The sequence below is a fragment of the Phasianus colchicus genome, chromosome 21, assembly GCF_987193195.1.
Source record: "Phasianus colchicus chromosome 21, bPhaCol1.hap1.1, whole genome shotgun sequence".
NCBI classification, from domain to species: Eukaryota; Metazoa; Chordata; class Aves; order Galliformes; family Phasianidae; genus Phasianus; species Phasianus colchicus.
Window position 1 is genome coordinate 7,730,140 of NC_143456.1, and position 22,087 is coordinate 7,752,226.

The 22,087-nt window shown below is 43.8% G+C and overlaps 1 protein-coding gene across 3 annotated transcripts in view; it reads left to right on the forward strand.

Annotated features, from left to right (window-relative positions):
* Positions 1 to 22,087, forward strand: part of VPS53 (VPS53 subunit of GARP complex) — a 48,956-nt gene that overhangs the window by 9,543 nt on the left and 17,326 nt on the right. For 2 of the 3 annotated variants that reach the window (XM_031591567.2, XM_031591568.2), the window contains exons 5-14: positions 4,735 to 4,821; positions 5,077 to 5,192; positions 6,188 to 6,307; positions 10,726 to 10,804; positions 11,894 to 12,037; positions 12,719 to 12,861; positions 13,170 to 13,311; positions 14,789 to 14,890; positions 17,682 to 17,776; positions 21,492 to 21,734. In XM_031591567.2, the coding sequence (XP_031447427.1) occupies positions 4,735 to 4,821; positions 5,077 to 5,192; positions 6,188 to 6,307; positions 10,726 to 10,804; positions 11,894 to 12,037; positions 12,719 to 12,861; positions 13,170 to 13,311; positions 14,789 to 14,890; positions 17,682 to 17,776; positions 21,492 to 21,734 (1,271 nt within the window). The remainder of the gene's footprint in view (positions 1 to 4,734; positions 4,822 to 5,076; positions 5,193 to 6,187; positions 6,308 to 10,725; positions 10,805 to 11,893; positions 12,038 to 12,718; positions 12,862 to 13,169; positions 13,312 to 14,788; positions 14,891 to 17,681; positions 17,777 to 21,491; positions 21,735 to 22,087) is intronic. The other variant, XM_090122308.1, reaches the window with a different exon arrangement.

Below are 22,087 nucleotides of genomic sequence, written 5' to 3' on the forward strand. Positions count from 1 at the left end.
TCTTCTCTAAAATGAAATCAGGCTGAGAATAAAAATGTATTTCCACCCTTTCTCAGTCTGGAGAAACTCTTTGTATGAGATTTCAGTGGCACAAATTAGGAGTCTGGTCACAGTAAGCACGAGTTGCTTTGAAATCTCTGCAGCTGAGGCCCTTTTGAGATTTGGGAATGGGAACTTGTTTTCAGTCATGGTCCAGAGATGCTCATTGATCAGGGCTGTAAGCGTGGCAGCAAATGAAAGAAGCATTAATACACTGTGTTCAGGAGCAGGGACCAATCCAGAAGCATTAAATTCTCAACATCCTGACCACAGCCCAATTTGTAACATTAAAAATTCATTTGGATGCTGTGAATTTGGCAGATGTGTCAAGTGTCTATAAAGTACTTAGCAGAGGGCAGCTTTCTGATGTGAGTAATGACATCCAATTGAAATATATATTGGCCAGAATCAAATAAAAAGAGCGTGTCTCTAGAACACCACCAGTGACATATGGAAGCTATCAAGGTATTTTAACTGTTTCTGGGACAGAACAAAGCTGATTCAATCCTAAATCTCAGAGTTCCCTAAGCAAGCAAGCTGCCTCTGAAAATGTTCTCTTTCCCCAAATGAATGACATCTGGTAATAACACTCTCCTTTAACTGCCCTGTTTGTGTGACTCCTGGCACTTTGTTGACTTGCTCCATTGCAGGGACATGCAGTGCATGGCTGGGAAGGATGGGACAGCACCATGGCAGATGGTGAAGCTGTGCCTTGGGTAGAATGGGGGATCATAGAATCATAAAGTTCGGAAGAGACCTCCAAGATCATCAAGTCCAACCATCACCCCATCACGCCCAATAAACGTATCCTCAAGTGCTGCATCTACATGATGTGACACCTGGGCCATACCTGCTGTCCCATTGGGATGACAGCCAGCATGGCTGTGTTCCCCTGCAGAGCTGTGGGGATTTGCAGGCTGTCATTCAGGCTTTGTTTTTTTTGGCTTGGCCATTGTTGCTATGGCTGTAAATCACTGCAAGGTTAACTTCCAAAGGAGCTTCACTTTAAAATACTGAATTAAAGTTCATGTTGGTACTGCACTGTTAGACTCAGTCTCTTTCCACCTCTCACTCAGGTTATTTATTTTCCCCATTTTTCTGGTTGGGAGATCAAGCTGAAAGATGCCACAAGAGATGATGCCCTGAGAACTGCTTGGGTCAGCGCAACGAAGATATTTTGTAGGTAGTTTTTTCTTAGTGATTCATGCTCTACCTTTACTCCCCTATTGTTCTGTAGTGTGTTTGACAGGCTTGCTCCTGTTGCATCTCAGGGTGAAGAGGTTTAAAGAGCTGTGGCTGGTTGATGTGCTGTGCTTTTTCCCTGCTGCTTTACAGAATGTGTTGACTTGTGGAGCTCAGTGTCTGCCTGCCTTACCTGGGCTGTATGCAATTGGGCTTTCCAGCTCCTGTGTGAACTTCTCAGTGTTCTGCTCTTCATCCCTGCTGTTAACCCAGGAGCAGGGGAGCTTCATTGCATTAACACAGAGTGGCTGAGGAACAGGGCCAGGTAAAAATGCATCACATTAAATGGAAAGATCCTCTTCCTCACTCCAAGAACTGGCTAAAGAAAGCCAGAGTGGGAGAAAAGCAGAATGCCCAAAGCCTGTTGCTTTGTCTTGCATGCTCTCCCTGCAGCCTCTTGCTGTGTTGCTGCCCTCTTTCCTCCCTGTACCACTGCTGGGTGCCCTGGGACGAGTAGCTGTGGCCTCTCTGGGCAATAGGCTCCTGCTGGGGCTGTCCTCAGCTGCTGCTGGGCGTTTGGGGAGTGCAGAGGTTGCATCAGGTTTCATAAATAACGCTGCTGGGTTAATTGTAGCTTGCAGGCTCAGTTGCTGATTAGAGTCATATGATGTTGTTCCAGTACATCGCAACCCTAATTTCAACATCCTCGTTTCATATAACCATGGGTGATGACGTATCTGTGTATCTCTTCATTTATTAGTAGTCCTCAGCCCTTGAGATGCTTTAGGAAAGGAAGTGCAATAACTTCTGTAAGTCAGCTGGGAGTGCCATCAATTTGCATATAGGGCGAGGAGACAAATTGATGCTGCACAGCAAAGCCTGCGTCAAGAGCCACAGAGCAAGGCTGGTTGCTGCTCTTCATCATGTAAACCAGTTCTGTCCTTGAGAGCAATTCCTATTCTCTTGGTATTGTTCTGCTTTTAGAATTTCTGTCCAAAACCAAGAGCTGTAACAAAATGCTTTTAACATTCGTGATTCACTGTCTTTACAGGAGCAGAGTGTGGCTTTACTGGAAGGGAAATGCATTCTTAGCAAAATATAAAGTGTAGTCTTTAACACATCTGCAGTTTCCCATCTCTCATTTTTATAGGCAAGAGAATAATCATTTATATAAACTAAAAAAACCCTTCTTTATTATACCTTAAAGAATTAGACCTGTTTCCTTCCTTGGATTGTCAATTCCTTCTCCCTGAGTAAGGAGCACCACTGATCAAATATGAGGTGGTTTTGCTCTTTGCTTTTCTCTACCTTCACACTCAGCAGAACGGTGGAGTGATTGGGTGTAATTTATTTCCTTCCCACACGTGCAGTATTTTACTTTCAGATGCTGCAGTTGAAATGTTGCAGCCAACATTTTCCATTGGTTTCCTGAAAGAAGAACCATTACAAAGTTTAATTAGGCTTTGCGAGCTGAATAAGACTTGCAGTTTGTTCTCAGCTTCCCCTCAGATCTATCTGACAGTGCCCTTCTGATTAAGAAAAAGGGATTTACACAGAGTGTTACCTTGGGCAAATCTGATGGATGCTTCAAGGAACATATTTTCATCTTTATTATATAAACTATATTAAAAAAAACCTGCAAGCACATTGATGAATTAGTTTCTTCTAACTCAAAAAAGAAATGTGCAGCTTGTTCATGAGAGCAGCCCCTTGAACTGGTTGCAGATTTATGTCTTGATGGCTGGGCGAGTCTTTGGAAGCAAATTTCAAGAGATGAAATGAGTGTTTATGAACGGTTCTGCTTTACTCCAGCCTGTTAAGTTCTCTGTTGGGTTCTGTGTGTGGTTTTTGTTTTTCTTAGCAGCTGTAGGAATGCATGCCCTCCCCTGAGATGCACACAAGACATGGATCAGTCTCTCCCCACATTCTGGCTGTGCTGCTTGCACAGCAGCAAGAGGCTTCAGGGCACGTGTCATCTCCTTTGTGTTTTTCCAGAGTCTATAAGGAGGTAAAAGCAACAAACATCAGGACCAGGTGATGACACCAGTTCGCCTTCTCTTGGCAGTTTTCAGTGTACAAGAACAAAACCCTGTTTTAATTTGCTCAGCGTACCGGAGGCAATGTGCTCATTTCCTCTGGAGTGCAGGAGGACCACGTGCCTCAGGTACAGAGCTGACTTCTTTATGCAGACCTCCTCAGACCCTGGGAGAAGCAGTGCTGTGTGCCCACAGAGGCACGTGCTGCAGCCAGGGGCTGCGACTGAGCACAGAGGCTGCAGTTAAGTATGTTGAAAGAACCATTCTTTGGGTTGTGTTTAATTCACGTGCCTTTAAATGGGATAGAAAACCTTATTCCGAGAGGGGGCCAGGCTGGAGCCAAATGAGAAGGTGGTGGTGTTCATTTCTAATAGAGCTGTCCCTGTAGCTTGGTGGAGTGCTCATTTCACTTATTGAACATGCCATGCGATAGCTGTGTGACACTAATGGATAAAGTGTTAACTTTCACATGATTCAGAAGATATTTCAGAGGAGACTTTCCTCTTCTGGAAAACGAATTATCAAGTGTTTCCAGCTTTTAGACTTTTTATTGTAATGCAGCTACATTCCAACAGAACCTCCTGGCAGATAGTTTGCTGATGCGTTTTTAAAGGAAGGTGCGTTACGTTTCTTTGCTGGAGGAGCCTGCAGCTAGCATCATAACCTTGGTCATGGGGCTGGATGGAAAAGGAGGGACAGAAGCCTTCCTAACAGCGGGAAACAAAGTGGAACTGGAGCTAGAAAGGAAAATGGGATGAATTACTGCAGAAAACATTGTGAACACGTGATTTTTGGATATGTGGCTCCACTCCCTGAGTCCACATGGATCTGTGCTGTCTGGGTAAGGGCAGATGCACCATGGCTGCATGAGGGAGACCAGAAGTTTGCAGGAAAATAGCACAGAAATCCAAACCAGCTCTTTTCCATGCTAGATCTATGTGGGTACTGCAAAACTGTCCTGCAAAACCTCTGCCTTTGCTTGTCTGCATGGGATCAACAGAATAGGCGTTGGTTGTCCAGCAGGATGATATCCTGCAAACAGTACTCTGTATGTTGTGTATTTTTGATTGAGAATTGATCGAGCGTAGAGCTTTCATTTGGAGGTTTCGTTTCCCTGCTCTAAATGCATATTGATCAGGAGTAAGCTCTACTTATTTTTCCACACTTAGTGAGGGGACGTGCACTGCAGTAACCTTAACCCCAATGGATCACATCACCACGGTGCTTCCGTGGATTATCTCAATCAGATTTTACAGAGCATTATTGTAAAGTGGTTATGGAAGCATCGATTCGCTCAGGCTTGAAATCCCACCCTACACCTTGTTGTAGGTTGGCTTTTGTTGCACTGATGATCTTTGTAACAAAACAGCTCCCCTTGCTGACCCAGCCCAGGATGCTGTGAGGAACAGCTGTGCATTCTTAAAGGTGAAAACTATTTGTGAGCTTTCTTTCCACTCTGACCTTGTTTCTTTTTCAGGCTTTGGAAGAAGCCCAGAAAGCCATTCAGCAACTCTTTGGTAAAATTAAGGATATTAAAGACAAGGCTGAAAAATCAGAACAAATGGTGAGTAGTAGTTCCCCCTTAGTCCTTAACAGGGATAAGACACTGATTTCTGCTTTAGTCCTTGTTAAGAAGGGAACGTTTTTGTCTTTGGTTGTAATTTGCTGTCAAGCATGTGTTGAACCTGCATCCTTGTCCTTGTGTTCATTTGGCTGTAGAGCTAACATGGAGTTCTTAAGGGAAGAGAGAGCCCATCTTAGCTCCTTACAGTTTTGGTGCTTGATATTTAGCCAGATTCCTGTTTTTTTCATTCACTAGGTTAAAGAAATCACACGGGACATCAAGCAGCTGGATCATGCCAAGCGCCATCTGACCACCTCCATCACCACCCTCAACCACCTGCACATGCTGGCAGGGGGAGTGGACTCACTGGAGTAAGCACATGAATTCTGGTGGCACTTTGACCCTGCTGAGTTCTTGATTTCAGAGCAGGCCTATAACAGCTGCTTATATCTCTGGAGGGAAGTTTACTTAATAGGTTGGGAATGAGAGTCTGGCTTCATGAAAGTGCAAGGCAGTCTGTTGAGTTAGGTGTCATCAATAAGGATGTGCTCTTCTGAGGCTTGGGGGATTCTTAGCAGCCTTTAACTTCAGTGGGATCTCTCTTTCTGAGAGGTCTGCTCTAGTTCTGAAAATGAGTTCAAAGAAGCCGTGCAGCTTGTGCTGTGTACAAAGTGGGATTAGATATTTCTGATAATCCTTCCTCGTTGTCTTTTTTTTTTTTAATGTGCTTGAGGAACGCACAGGCTGAGGAAGTTCAGCCTTTACATGTTGCATCTGTGAAGCTGCAAGACCCAAGCACAGCCTGTTCTTGGATTGCAGCAAATTCTGCACGAACACTGGGTTGTCAAATGGTCAGAATTAAATTTTACTTGGGCTGCTGTCTCCAATGGAATGATCTGAAAGGTTGAACTAAAAATCAAGTTGGTTCTTCTATCAGTTCCCTGTGAAAATTATTAACAGAAAAGTCAAGGCTAATGGCTTTTCAGTGTAACAGTTCTCCCTGTGAAGCTTTAACTCACACTTTGTGTGCCATGATGAACGGCATAACTCAGGTCATTACAGTGAAATAGTATTTACTGCCTCCAGACCCTTACTGAAAAGCGGATGCATTTGGTAGTTTACACGTTCTTTGCCAAGTGTTGGTTTGGACATTTATGTTTTCTGAAGCGTTGTTAGATGTGTGCTGGGTTGGTTTATTTTAGCATCAGTTAAGTGAAATTTTAATGCTGTATTGGAATGTTAATGAAGAGTTGTGTATTTTAGAAAAATGAATGTCAGTGGAGGCCATATGGATGAGGTAACCTGGGAATTACCACCCAGAATTTTCATCAAACTCCCTTTTGTAAATGTTTAATTTCCTCTGCAGGGCTATGACCAGAAGGAGACAATACGGGGAAGTTGCCAATCTTCTACAAGGCGTTGTGAATGTGTTGGAGCACTTCAACAAATACATGGGGATTCCTCAGATTCGACAGCTTTCTGAAAGGTAAAACAGTCAAGCACTGACTGCTCACATCCCTGCTGTGCTGGAAGCTTAGGCAACGCATTAGGCAGAAGCAGTTCCTAAGGATGGTGGCCCTTTGAACCCGTGGCTGTGGCAAACCCTGAGGTGAAGCTTTCTTTGCTTCCTTACCCTCAGTGGTGCAGTTGGTGACAGGGTGAGTTGTAGTGCAGATCCAGCAGCAAGTGCCTACTGCTCTCAGCAGTGGCATGTGGCAGCTCGGTGTGACAAAGCCACCAGCTCTCCTGGACCTTGGCTTTGATTTGTGACTTTGCGTTTGGGTTTCTCAGGAACAGGGCCCTCCCTCTTCTAGGTAACATGTCTGTCCCAGCCCAAACCTACTCTTCTTGCTTTACAGCAGGCTTCACTTCCCTTGCACCACACGCCTGACATTTACTTAACAGCCTGTCGTAGTGCTGAGCACAGCTCAGAGGTTAAAACCACTTATTAACATTAGGGATGAACCTTCTTAATAATGCAATCGTATCTGATAGCATTTCTTTCCAGCTTGCAAATTGCACATCTGTCACCACCATCCTGTTGATATGTGAGGTTACTTTGCTCATTACAGAGGTGGCTAGAGGAGTCTTCCAGGTACTAATTAATTTAGTGGTGACTCCCTTTGCTAAGATGGCAGCTGTACTGTGTAGTGATGGAAACAGTGTTTGAGTGATAACTGTAATAACTCTATATCAATCTGTTGGACTTCCTTTGTGGTATAGATACCTCTTCCAGAAAATCCAGATGGAATCCATGACACTGAGCAAAATAAAGATCCACCCTAAATTGAGAGGGAGAGGTGGAGCCTTGTTTTAGCAAAGTATTTGGCCATAAGCATTTGCTTAAATGAACATCAAAGAGAGATAAATTCAGAAGAGCACTGACATTTGTTTAGGTTGTTGTCTGTTCTGACCTCATGCTCAGGAAGATAACTTGATATATTTTCTTCCAGATTGGTAGTGACAGAAAGCTGCTGTCATTGGCCATGGTAAAGCCACGGATAATTGAAGCCTCTGTGCAGAATTCTGGCTGGCTTTCCCCTTCTAATGGACGATTATTTAATGCTTTTACAGTTGCTGATAATTAAAGAGATATTGAGTCTCACCAGAAAGACTGGCAGAGGCGTGGAGGAGAACTTCCTTTGTTTTTGTCTCCTTTCAAGATGAGGGTCTGAAAAGCTCAAGACTTTCCCCTATTTTTAGAGCTGCCTCTGCAGAGCTTTCCTTCCAGTGTTTACACAGCACGAGTTGCACCATCTGGTAGTGATAGAAGACACTGCTGGTGGGGTGAGGAGGGCTGCACGGGTGGTGCTGGGAGCTCTGCACTGCTGACACCTACAGCAGGTTCCTGCAGGGAGGTCTGCCTGAGGCCATGTCCAGTTGCAGCTTGGCTCCATGTGGAGGTAGGAGGGCCCAGCTTGGAGCTGACTTTCCTCTCTCTTTGCTTGGAAACACTTTCCTGATTCATGAAACATCAAAGGAAGTTTACCGGGCTTCTCTCAGTGCTATTTTCAGACTGAAATTGCTGGGGTTTGGTATCTCCTGGGGTTGGTTTAATAGAGCAGCTGAAGGCTCTTGTGAAGGCAAAAGTGCATGGGTAGGTTTTGGCACAGACAGTAACCAAAGTCTATTATATACAGTAAATTTATTTCATGCAGTGCTGAATGAGCAGATTCTCTCTTTATTAAAGAGCCTTTCTTCCTTGGTGTGGATGGAGCAAAGCCAAATATAAATGGGAGGCCATGGGAAGAAGTGCCTGCTTGGTGTTGTTGGATGGGAGCTGTGTCATGGGGTGCTCGATTCAGTTGAAGTTCCTGCTCCTGGATGCTGTGAAACTAATGATGTGTTTTCAGGCTTGCTTTTCACCTGCTCTGTCCCCTTGAAAACAATCAAAAATCCTATTGTAAGTATTCATTGGAAACCTGACTGAACGCTCAGTTGGGTTTTTGTGGACGTCCCGCTGGGTATTCATGTACAAAATAACACAGTTCACATTCAAAAGTGAATATTTTCTTAATGATATTCCTAAAATGACTTCAAATTTGGTGTAATGGAAGCTGTTTGTCACAGCAGAAAGTGATATTTTGTTCTCAATTCCCTTCTGTTTTCCCTCTGTAGAAGGAGCATACAATTAGCGGTCACCAACCCACCCATGCACGTTGCTGAAGCCTGGCAGAGAGTGGAGAAAAGCTTGGAAAGTATTTCCAATAAAGATGATGCTAAGTTTGCCCCAGCAAAACGGGCTCGCTCAGCCCCTTTGCATCCCAGCAAGATGCCAGGCATGGTTTAAGATTTCTGGTAGCTTTGGCTGAAGCAATTGTGGTTTCTAATAATTTATGTCATTTGAGATTTAAGTGTGAGGTTTGTTTTGTTTTGTGGGTGTTTTTTTTTCTTTTTAATATTATTTTTGTGGTGGAGAAACAGAACAAAAGCCACTAATAGTAAAACAAAAGTCAGGAAAACAAAAATCTCTAACCCTCATGTAACCAAGTGTTTGGGGGGAGGTTGGCTGCATGTACCTAAAGCTCCAGCTGCTTTGATTTCCCTGCCTTATCCTTATTGTGCAAAGCATGCAAAAATGTGCTGAAACTTATTTTGCTGTTTTGCCATCGAGAGATTATTTTTAAGCAGGTCAGGTTTAAAAAAAGATATTTCTCTTAGCATCCCAGCTCAGCAAGGCGTTCGTGCAGGTTTCTTAATTGAAGGATATGAGAATCCCCATTAAGAATACCCTTAAGTACTTTCCTGAATCAAAGCCTAAAACAACAAAGCCTGTGGACAGGGCCTTTAACTGCCTGTCCGTGCCTCTCTTGAGTTTGTTGAGTCTTCAGGAATCTGGCTGCTCTGCTGTTCAGTGTTTGCACTGCAGCTGCTGCCTGATGGGGAGTTCCACAGCTAATGGCTCCAGTTATTTATACAAACTCATTCATTCCTGTGAAATTCAAAACTTCTTGTTTCTTCCTTGAAAAGATGCACTTTTTCAATCCATTTTAAGCATTTAGTTTTGTTTTGTTTTGCAGGAGGATGAGAGGGCTTTGTTCTGTGATGCTTTCTCACATTAACTGATGGGGTTTACTTGTGCAGTCTAAGCAGGATTATGGCTGTAGTTGTGGCTGCTGGGCTGAGTTCTCCTTGCTTAAATTTCTTGCTCCTTCTAATTCAGCATTTAGCAAATCTCTTTTGTTTTGCAGTTATTAGGGTGTTAGCTGTGGATCTCTACCTGGAAAGGTATTTGGGTTTCCAAACATTCCTGTGAAGCAGAGAGCTTAAGTGAGACTTCTGTCTGACATCACAGGCAGGAAGCTTTTCAAGCAGAACCTCCACACAGAAATCCCGGATAAGACAGGTCGTACATACAGCTAAATCAGTTGTAAAGTCACATTTCAACCATAGCTTTGGAAGGACTAGTACTTTCTCCATTTGCCAGCATTCATTTAGCCAGGCCTTTCTCCAGCATTGTCAGCTCAGCTCGTGGTGTTCCAGAGCAAATGAACCTGGAAGGAGCAGATTAAACAAACAGATCGTTCCTTGTTGATGTTGAGGATTTGTAAACAAAAAAGAAAGCAAACAACAAATTCTTCCCACAGTCTGAACAAATGCCTTCACAAAACCCATCCTTTGAAACATATCAGTCTCAATGGAAAAATCTGCTGTTTTGAGTAATCAGTTTAGTCCTTCAGGTGTTTCCGGCATTATAAGAAGTGATGGAAGAATTCAAGGGCTGCAGAGGGGTGTGAGGGCCTGACTGTTTGTTTTGGCTCTTTCCAGCATGTGTAGGCATTTCCATTTCTCTCAAAGTATCAATTAAGCCATATTGACTTTTATTTCTGGAAATTGGAAGCCTTATTCTCCCAGCTAAATAAAGAGCATGATTGTGGTCTTGTCAAACCTTTTCATCCATTTCATACCTTTGCTCTTATGCTTCTTAAGTCAGGATTTATAGGATAAAACCGCAGCCAGCACAACTCACATGGATGCATTTAAAAATAGGTTGGTGCACCTGGAGCTGTGAAAGGTTCATTATGAAGATTGAGACGTTCGTGTTAGAAACATGCTTTCTGAAACTCGATCAACATCCACAAATGTAAAGACCTGGCATTAAAAGCACTGCGCTGATTTCTCAGCTGATTAACTGGCTGTTATTGAAATACTAAATTTCAGCAGCACGAGAGCATCAAGGACTTGTATTGATGCTGTACAGATGGAGTTGTCATCCAAGTGTCGTTCAGGGAGAAAATACTTTCACAGTTTTGACATAATGCCTTCTTAGTGTGGGTGGTTTTTTCTTTCAGGCTGATTTTTTTGTCCTTTAAGAAAACCTTGTGGAGCTGCTAGCTTTTTCAGTCCCCTTCATAGCAAGGTGTGCAAAATGGAACAACGCTGTGTTTTTTCTGTCCTCATCAGGGTGAAGGCAGCACAGAATGAATTAGGACAGCAGATCCTGGCTGACTTTGAGGAAGCCTTTCCTTCCCAAGGTACAAAGGTAAAGTTCTCACTTGCTGAAAACTTGCCAACAGAATTGTCCTCAGCTTCTATCTCATTTTACTTCTGGATCATCGTGGTGACTTTCAAAGTCAGACTATTGTTAGAACACACCTGTTGTAGTGAGGTCTGCATGCTAGTTAAGGAATACCACAAACGCTGTGTATGTGACCATATAGACTGCAGTGGGGCCATGAACCCGTAGCATCTAACCCAGGTGTGTCTCCCCACATTACTGGTTATTTGTCAGATGTAAAAGATCTTTGCATGTCTAGGGGAAGCCAAGCACCAGCTGTCTGTTGACACGCTGCCATCAAATTTGTCTCTGGTTTACTCAGCACAGATATAGATCTGGGCAAAGGATAAGGCAGCAAGCCTGCTTCCCCCAGATTATGAATCCAGACGTTTGGGAGCAATATGGGAATAGGTGTGAAATAGAGTTGATTCTAAAGAAAATGCTAGTTCTGTCTTCCAAAATACCAGCTCTACTGGTTTCTTCACAAAACTAACAGAAGTACAGAAAGGAGGAAAGTAGTTGGAACAGATTCTTGGTGAAGGGCGGATCTGTGTGTACATGAAGCAGCTTCAAAAGAGCATTGTTGTTGTTTTTTTTTAAAAAGAATGCTTCTAAATCTTTTGTATTCTCCACTATCATCTTCATATGGGCCAACACAGACCAGCAGGTGCTGCTTTGTGTTGCAAGCTGATCATTCCCAGACTGTATTTTCCACATTTTTTTGGCCTTCCTTTTGCAGAAAAGAGGTTGTCCATGGCAGCCCCTTTCCTTTAGCTGCTTTTCAGAATATCTAGGACAATGAAAGGATTTGCAGAGGAGACAGGATGACTGTTCTTATTTGTGGAAGGAGGTTGCAGTACTTCTACAGTAGTTGAGCCACAAAACAACTTTTATGGCCAGGGAAGCGGAGGGAGCTCAATTTTCATCCAACAGAAGAAAGATGGTTAAGTGATAACACTGAGAGCACGAAAAGAGAGTAATGGAAAAGGATTAAAACAAGATGACGTGGATGCAGTACAATTTACAATTGCCCTTTCTGTTGTTTAACCTTAAATCATCTGTTTGTTTTGACAGAGACCTGGTGGACCCAGCAATGTCCTGCGTGATGCATGTCTCGTCGCCAATGTCCTGGATCCCAGAATCAAGCAGGAAATCATCAAGAAATTTATTAAACAACACCTCTCAGAGTATCTGGTCCTTTTCCAGGAAAATCAAGATGTAAGGAAGGCATTGTGAGCTACATTGGGATTTTGTAAATGCTCCTGCAGAGCAGAGCAAAATGCAAAGTTCATGTTTCCTGTGGCAATCTGGGTTTGACCTGAGAGCTGGGAACACTGACGTGGACAGGCTGGTGGGTTGGGAGGCTACCAGGATGACTTCCTCTCCTCTTAGAGCTTAAGTTCAGAGATCAGCACTGTAACAAATAAATAAATTCAGGTTAGATGTGCTTTCTGCCCTCTGAAGTGTTGGAAGTTTATTCTGATAGTTGCAAACCCAAAAATCTTAAAAGTAAAACAACGCTAAGAGGAGGAAAAGGGTGGTGGGGGACTCCAGGAAACGGATCAGTCTTTGTAGCTAATTTTTAAGCTTCTTGTCCTGATGATAGAAACATTCCATCCTGTGCATGTTGCAAGAACTCCTTTAGAAATATGTAGGAACACAACCCCAGAGTTTGAAAAACATTTGTTTTTTGGGAATCCAGGAGTTCCTGCATTTTCATCCCATTCACTTGAACCTCTCTGCGAAACAAAGCGGATGGTAGGACTGTATGGATTTATTATTGGGCTGAGTTTTCAGCAGTACCTTTGTGCAAGAGGAGATTTTCAGTCTAGCACGAATTTGGACACTTCTCGAATTGTTAACAGCTGCTGCTGTTAAAAGTGGTGTTGTCCTCCTCAGGTTGCCTGGCTGGATAAGATCGACAGGCGCTACGCGTGGATCAAACGTCAGCTGGTGGACTATGAGGAGAAGTACGGGCGCATGTTCCCTCAGGAGTGGTGCATGACGGAGCGCATCGCTGTGGAGTTCTGCCACGTCACCAGGTAGGCTCATGGTGCTCCCTGGCAGAACCACGTTCCTTCAGAAGAGGATTGTGGCATGTCTTCTGCCAGACAGGACACACAGCTGTGCGACTTTAAAGGCAGCATCCAAATATCTGTGTAGAATTGCCTGTGGTTAAGAGCAAGAGTGAAAAACTTCAGAAGGTGTTGAAGAGAGCATCTTAAGAATTAGCTTGATTTATGTGATGAAAAGTGTTGCTAGGGAATAGAATGAGTTACCATCTTAAGTTTTGGATCTTTCTCTTTTTAGAAAACAATGTTGTTTTTCCTGTTTTGTCACCCTCTTTCAGGACAGAGCTTGCCAAGATAATGCGTACAAGAGCAAAGGAAATTGAAGTGAAATTGCTTCTGTTTGCAATCCAGAGGACAACCAACTTTGAAGGACTTCTGGCTAAGCGCTTCTCAGGCTGCACTCTGGCTGATGGCACAGTGGTAAGGGGGATTTCTAAAGAGCAGACCCACAGCTTCCTAGGGGGAAAAAAGGGCCCAAATTACACATAGCTGTGGTAGTGGGAGACCTGAAAGGATGTCACCTGCAGCCTCCCCTGGCAGGTAGAACATTTAGTGTGACTGTGCTCAGTGGGTTGTAGTTGGGAAGGAAACTACACAAATTGTGTACTTTTTTGGTTCTCCTGGGCACTGTTGTTTGCAACTGAAGCCACATTGGTATGGAGAGCCACAAAATAGTTATGGTGTGGTGTCTGCATCATAATGTTTGTTTTCTGTGTGTTGATGACACGTTATAACCAAACGTTGTCTCTTTTGTTCATTTCTTGTTACCACATGTTTACCACAAGGTACCAGCTTTCAATCCCACATTCTCTTGGGTTAGTTTTTCTTGTAGGGCCATTGATAACTTTCATTTTTCAGTGTCTCGTCTGGCAGACTGTAAAGGCAGAGCCAAGAGAACCTCCTCAGTGAATTTCTCTGGGGTCATCTCCATGCTTTTTCAGCCTGAAATCTCAGGCAGGTGCTCTGCCAGCTGAGTGCCCTGGGAGCATGGAGCACACGTGTGACTCAGAAGCTACTGCTTTGAGGTTCACTGCTCTGTCCAGCTGGTGTCTGGAAGCCTACTTAGATGTGCTAATTCCCCCTACAAGATAAGCCTGCTGGGCCTGGTTGTTATTTGTTGTGGATCAGTAGGTGCTGCTAATTAAAAAAGGAAGTCCTGTAAGGTTTTCCTCCTGGCTGATTTTAAATCTCTCAAGAACACAGCCTTATTTTTATGACAAATTTCATACCAAATTTGCAACTTTAATTAGATTTACTTCACTGGTTTGTTGTTGTCCTTATGGAAAAGATAGGCACAGAAGCTTTTGTAACAGAAAAAACAGGAGGGGAGGATGTACGTGGCTTGGAAAAAAAAAAAAAGGTAGTGTTTCTCCTTCCCTCTTTGTGATGTGCCCTGAGACTTTGACACTGAATGTGTGATGGGGCCAGTGAAGGGACTGCTTAATCCCACTAGCCCACACCAGAAGCTGTTTCCTCATGAAAAGGTGCACCATGAGCAGGAGCACTTGGTCCCCTTTTCAGTGTGGCTATGCAGCTTGCCTACAGTTGAGTACTTCCACAGCTCTGGTCCTTTACTAAGGAATAACTAGAGGCCAATGCTCTGCTGCTGCTTCTTAAGCTCTCTGGGCTCTGGAGTGTGGGCTTTGAGGGGGTGGAAATTTCTCATTCATCAAAATGTCCCTTCCAGGGATGATTAAGTGAGTGAGTGTGAGCATAGAGGGCTTCACAGCTTAAATGCTGAAGAGGAGGTCTGCAGTTGCCTCTGTGCTTGGAGAAGTCAGACTGCTGTACAGTGCTTTGAAGGTCTCAGTAAAGCAGCACATGGCTGCAGCATGTGGACAGGAGATAAAGCAGGCTGTTCTCTAAGGAGCTTCCTTTTTTGGTGTGTTCTTTACAGAAGAAGCCAGAAGCACCTCCTCCTTCTACCAACCCGTTTCTAGAGGATGAAACTGGGACAGAGACGGATGAGATTGTAATTGAAAAAAGTGATACAGACAAAGTAAGTCTCCAGAGCTTTCCACTTGTCAGTGAATCAGTCTCTGTGTCAAAATCTCTGGTGGTATCTAAAGCTTTTCCAATGACATTGATTGGAAAGGTTTGTTTTCACAGCAATTAATTTAGCACAGTTTTGGTTCCCTGGGCAGCATGCTAGTTCCCAGTATGACTGATTTGCTGCGGCTCATTTCACTGAAACCAAAGCAATCTTTATTTCAGTTAATAGTGCAGGGACAGTCCCAGCATGTGAGTAGGATTCTGTTCTAACTCGTGCAGCAACAGCTCAAATGTAACTGCAGGATTTCTGTTGAAGAAAGAGGACCTATCACAGCTGAGTTTTCAGATCCCAGGAAGACCTTCTACTACATGGAGCTGCAATTCATATTTTGCCTTGTCAACCAAGGAAACTAAGTTTGGAGTCATCAGACACCTCGTTGAACTTTCAAATGTCAGTCTGAGGCTTTTGCTCCAGAGATATTACTTTTAGGATTTATATTTGTGGTGTTTTTCATCCGCTGCCTCTGTGTTGCAGGTAACACCTAACTGCTTGTAAAAGCACTGAGTTTCCAAAGCACTCTGCAAATATTAAAGGAGTGAATAGTGAGCATTTTTGTTTTAATTGGCATGGATATCAAAGTGTGTGAGCTCTCTATTTTTTACTCAGCAGACAGGCATTTTCTAAGCATTCAGTTCTATGTTGCTTGGGACAGGTAACCTCTCTTTGCTCAGTGACTTCACAGTGTATTTCCAGGTGGTATCCTGATCCATGATGAGGGCTCTAGGACCTGCTCACATCCATGTCCCAGTAATCTGTGGGGTCGTAGCTCACTTTTCAGCAGAGTTGGGTGTTATCCATCTGGATTTTTACGTAAGCAGGGCAGCCTTCTGCCCTCCACCAAACACCTCAATACTTGATTTCCAAAATGCCAGCAGCTGCTTAGTGCTGGTGAGTTGATGGTGGAGGACTCATCTGCTGCTGACACCAGCTGAAGAAGAGAAGGGAAAGGAAGGGTTGAAGATGAGGAGTTCTGAGTGGTAGAGCTGCCCCAAGGCACCAGTCCTGAGAATTCACTTGTGAGTGTAAGAGGGAACACAAGAGCAAGGGGGAGAAAAATCCGTGTTAAAAAGAACCTCTGTGAGTGATCCTAGCAGTTAGATTTAAACTGTTTACTTTGGATGGTAATGAAAGGAAACTGGGCCAGCTGCAGGCCTCCTTACTGTGACAACAGTAACCTTTTATTATTTCCATCAAACTCGAGGAGGAAATAGCTTAAACATCTGCAGCTTTTGGACAGGATTGCACACACCAAAATACAGCTTCAGCGCTACTGTTAAAAGATTTAGTATTCTCTCCACCAGACATGCTGGGAGCAGCGTGATGCAAAGACACACTCGCTCACACAAGAAAAGCAGTTGTGCTTTAGGATTCGGCTCTTCCAGCCTGGTAAATCATAAACATAACAAATGGGCAACCTTGTGCTGGCACTGCCATTGCTGAAGCTTGGCGGCTGGAAGGTTTCTGTAATTACCACCTATTGTTTTCCTTCCAGCTCTGATGAGCACGTGCATCTGGCAGAAACTGGCAGGCACTGGCAGAGGACTGGAGCAGGGAGTGCTGGGCAGTGACTTTCTCCCAGAGCTGTAGAACTCTCATTCTGCAGTCCTGCTGCTGGGAAGGTGAATGAAGCAAGGCTGCCAGGGCTGGCCTGGCCTCCATGAAACCAGCTTCTTGCTTGAAGTTTGCAGCCATAGGTTCATATCCGTTGTGTCTTTGAGTCTTAATTATTCCTGAGAAATCTGAGCCTTGCAGTTTCTGCAAACAGATCAGTGGCAGCATTCCTTCTTATTTAAGAGAGGGTGTCCTTCAGGCTCTCTTGTTTTGCTTTTTTTTAGTGCTTTAAAAAAAAAAAAAATCAGCTGGAAAAAATCGTATCTTTGTTAGCTGAGAGCTGATCTTGTCTCTTTGGAATGGAACTCTTGCCTCTCTGCACAGAGTTCTTTGCAGGCAGTGAAAAACTGTCAACTCGCCAGCAAGCAATGGGGAGAATTGTTTGTCATCTCAAAAATAAAATGTGGCTGTAGGGCAAAGCTTAAAGCCTCTGTCCGGCCTGATGCATGTGCATATTGAAGCATGGGAGTAGTCCCAGTGGCTTCAGTGAGATGTGCTTGGCCACTTTACAGAGCACAGTGCTAAACTAAAACTCAACTGGATGGCTCCCAAACGGCATATGTGCTTAATACTCTAAATGTGACTTCAGAGTAGAACTCTGCATCCCCAGAAACATGTTTTACAGTGAAAGCAATCCTGTAACGTTGCCTGGATGATTCCAAGTGCAGTAATTACATTCCGTTTATCTAAATAATATTCAGATGAAGTCTGTAGTTACTTTCCTTAACGTTCCAAAACTTAGGGATTTTTCAAGGTTACTTGCAGATAACTGCTGCATTTCATTTCAGTGGTGACTGCTTCTGCTTGAAGAGAGCAGTGAGGTTTCCTTATTTACAAACTGCATTAAGCTTTTATTCCCTACTGATATCTTTTAGCATGGAAAAGTCTTCCCTTGAAGGATACAGGCTACTTTACGAGTAAAAAAATAACTCTAGAATGCTGATGGCTCTTTCAGAGTGAGGGAGGCTGGGACACACTGACCTTGTCTATACTGCCTCTGGTTATTTGTCAACAAATCTCAGTGCTGTATTTCTGAGCGCTCAGATCCTCCATGCTGCTGCATTATGATTTCTGCTAGATCTTACAGGGCAGGTTTGAAACCAATGCTGTAATTGCTTTCTTACAGCCAAAGAAGCCAAAAGTCCCGGACAATCCTTTCCATGGCATTGTTTCCAAGTGCTTCGAGCCTCACCTTTATGTGTATATCGAGTCCCAAGACAAGTGAGTAATGGCATCCTCTTCCAGTTTTGTTTGCTTTTGAATGTGCTTTGCCGTTTGTTGCATTGTTCTGGGCTCTGTATGCAAGCTACAGAAGGTACATTTCTTGTAAGTTTGCTTTCTTATTTTCAGTTTATGAGCAAAACTCATGGTTGGAGAGCAGTAAAGAAATACTGTGCATTCCGAGGGCTGTGGATGTTGGTTTCAGCTGAAATTGCCAAAGCCTGCAGGAATGATGCCCGCTGCTTTTCTGCGGAAGAGGCTTTAGTGTTTCTGAAATTGCTTCTGTTCTCTCTGCAATTCCCACTGCAGACATAGGGCTTCCTTCTGTCTCACATCTTCCACAAATAGTAGGTTTGTAAAATACACAAGTGGCTCCGTGGCAGAGGAGCTTCAAGGTTTGCTTTAAAGAAAGAAGTTATTTGAGATTTTCAGATGAAAGCTGCTGTAGATGAGCTGGCTGTGAGATAACATTATCATTGGTCACAGATTAGGGCTTTGTCAGAGGTTTTAATCCCTAGAACCCTACTTCATTTTCCTCTGACTTACAGCAAAATAACTTCAATGAAAGGAGCTTTCAGCTTGCAACTAGGAGAAGTTTTTAGAACTCTCACCGCATTTTTTTTTGTGCAACTTGATTCACACCAGGATTTAAAATCCATCTCTGTGACAACTGCAGTGTCAGCTGGAAGAGGAGATAGCTGAAAAAGGTTGAATGCAATCATTTAGTGTGGGTTAGTGGCTGGAAAAATAAAGTCAGGCGGCTGCCTCGTGTACCTCAGCTATCTGTGCCCTTCTGTCTTCCATGGATTTACACACAAGTGTGCATAAGTCAAAGCTCAGAGTCTTGATTTTGTCCATACTGCAAGATATCCATCTTGAGAAAGGCTTCAGACCTTTAATATGAATAATGATGAAAATTACAATTGCACACAATAGTTTGTTGTGCTGAGGTTGGGTTTCACTCTGTTGTAAAACAAAAGGAAGCGGATTTTTTTCCTCTTTTTCAGTGATCCAAGCACTAACTTGTTTGAATATTTCTGCCCATCTCACTGGGGGCCATTTTAATCCCCGTTTTGGTAATTCTACCCCACTGTGCTCCCAATCCTTTCAGTTGCTTTTATTTTTTTCCTTTTCCTTTTCAATCCTGAGATGTTTTATATTAGCTTTATAGCCACAGGCTGAAAGGAGTTCAAAGAGAAACTGCCACAGTATTCCCCATGCTGCCCTGGCTGCCAAAAATTGCTTTTCTTTGATTCTTCACTCTTCTTCCCCCTTTGAAATTGTGAAGAATCTGTTACTGATGTCTGAAAATGAGGAGTTCCTTAGATAACTGTATGCTGGGATTCTGGATAAAGGAGGCAGTGTGGCAGTTCACTGTTGGCTTAAGTCTGTGACAGAAAGCTGCCTGGTCCTTTTCTCCTGAAAAATTGTTTCCATACCCGTTTAAAGAAACACGGTGCCAAAATCTTTCAGGTGTCTCCTGTTAAATTGCTATAGAAGAGCTTTAAAGATGCTGTTCTCCACTCGTAACTGCAGTGTAAATATCAGATTTCTTAACAGTGAAGCAGATTTCATTTCTTTCCCCACAGGGATATACAGGGATATAGCATTCAGCTCTTCCTTGTGATCTGCTGGAGCAATAGATGTGTACATGTGTGAGCTAAGCCCTTCTGCTGGAGCAGTGGCTCTGTTGGGTCTGCAGTGCTGAGAGGATGCAGAGCTGTGTGCAAGCATGCTGAAGTGCTTGTGTTCATTCAGATTGTTTAGAAAACTGGCACTTTCTCTTTGCAGCATTGTGAGCAAAGGGACTTCCATAACACCCAGCCCATGGAAGATATCCTGCCAGTGATCCAAGCTATCTCAGAGCCATTGCCCTTCCCCCTTGCCCAACTGATGCCAACTGTTCACACCACTCAAGAGATCGAGTGACTGAGTACCATGTTCTTCTTTCTGAAGAGTGCATAGTTCCTCTTGTGATGGCCAGAGATTCAGAAAAATCACTGAATAGATTGAGTGAAATTTAAAAGAGGAATAATAGGAAAGGGAGGGCTTGGAAGCCAGAAGACAGTTCTGTTCATATGATTTCATTTAATGTTTTTTTCCTGGTTAAGTTTGGACAGTTCTTGCTCCCAGTAGGTGTGCTACTGTTAGGAAGTATCACATCTGCACTACTAGAGAACAGAGCCTTTTTGCAGAACCTGCATGGAGAGAATGTTCATTTTCTGTTGCTCTCCTGCCTTCTTTGTGTTTCCTCTCCCAGTAGGTTTTTCTGCCAAATGCTTTGTGCTTCCATTGTCCAACCAACACATTCACAAAAGGCTGTCAGCCTTCATGTTGTCTTTGGGCCAACTGAAACTAAGGAAAAAGAATCATTGACATCAGGTGTGCGCACAGTATCCTGATGTTTTGCTTGTTTCCATCTTGCAATAAAATGAGCACATTCTTTGCCTTTGCCAGGCACTTTGTCCAGGTTAGGATCACAAGAAGCACAAAGTTCTGGCACTGCTCTCCCAGCTATTTTGGACAGCTGCATTTGCTTGTGCATCCCATTGACCAGACCTCGGGAGGGGGACCAGAGAAATGCAGATACATTTCACTTTGCCTCAGAGTGGAGGAGAGCATGTGGAGTAAACATAATGAAAAGCCATTGACATTCCTCACTGTGCCCTGAGAGCCTGAAAAAAAAACAAACATGTGGCTGGTGAGTGCTAAGAAAGCTCCACTTTGTTGCACAGATGGAGTAAAGTGCAGATGCAGAGGTAGAGATGCAGCTGTTTAATTTAGTGGGACTTTTGACAAGGGGTAAGCCACGTCTGCTTTGCTAGGGAACCTGAAGGAATGCCTGCAGCTCATAGCACATGTGAGCCCTCCTGCAGCACCATCTGTGTGGTTGGCGTTCAGCCATGGGGGAAGGGAGATTTTGCTTTACTGTGGTCAAGTACAGTCAGTGCTTCAGTTCACTGTTCAATTGCTCGTGCCAGTGTAGAGATCTGTCACATCAGTTTAGCAGCCTGATGGTTTTACAGTTCTTGTTGGAACTGTGTATTTGTGGAATCAGAGCTGCGAGAAGTCCTCAAAGCAAAGCAGCCATCTATCTGAATAGCTTCTGAGCCAAGTTCAAGCTTGAGAGTCTTGCTTCACCCTTTGGAGCCCTGGCATTACCAGCATAGCTCTGTAGATTAGCTTGGCCCAGGCAGATCATCTGTGGTAGGAGCTCATCCTTTTGGTGCAGCAATCTGTATGTTTACTGGGGAAGAGTCACATCACCTTTCCTTCTGGACCTCTGCCATGCTTAGATGTGTTTTTGTCTCTATGAAACGATGCAGAGAAGCTTACTGTTGCCTAAAGATCAAGATGTTTGAGTAAGGACCAGGTTTTAATAAATCACTGGAGACAGCAGTATGTGGTTCTCAAACAGAACCACATGATGGCTAATGGTGTGCCATCTCAAGCATGTGCCTTTGAAAGCTGAATTCTGGAGGCCACTGATCTTCAGATTCTTCCTGCTGCTTCTGCTGGTGCCAGCAATGAAACCTGAGCACAGCCTTCATGTGCTTGCATCAAATGCAGCAACACAGTCCTCGTTGCTGCACAAGGCTTGTGCTGAGATGAGAATGGGCTGGAATACTGACTGCTAGAATGTGTTTTTTGGTGTCGTAAGACAAGGCATCTCCCCAACATTTTAAAGTATCTTTCCATTGTTTCTCTGTGACAGGAATCTCAGCGAGCTGATCGACAGGTTTGTGGCTGACTTCAAGGCCCAAGGGCCTCCCAAGCCCAACGTGGATGAAGGAGGAGCCGTCCTGCCCAGCTGTGCCGACCTCTTTGTGTACTACAAGAAGTGCATGGTGCAGTGCTCCCAGCTCAGCACGGGTGAACCCATGATAGCCCTGACCACCATCTTCCAGAAGTACCTTCGGGAGTATGCCTGGAAAATCCTGTCTGGCAACCTGCCCAAGTGAGTTGAACTTCCCAAATGCTGCAGCACGGTCTGGTGAGACATTCCAGTGAGGAGCAGATGCTTTGTGAAGATAATTAATAAATACAAACTTGTTAACACTTAGTTTTTGCTGTCACGGAAACCACATAGCAGCAGGGTGGCTACATTTACAGCCAGGGACCAAATGGTCATTCATGGCATTGGGTTTCTTTTTTATTTTATTTTAAGGGTTGCTAGAAGTTAGCTTCATATTTGGCTTTGATTAACAGTCAGATTTACAGTTTGTTGAAGTTCCTTTTGAAATGCCAGCCCAAGACTTCTGCTACTTGGGTGAAAAAAATAATATTGTGATTTTCAGCTCTGTTGTGTTA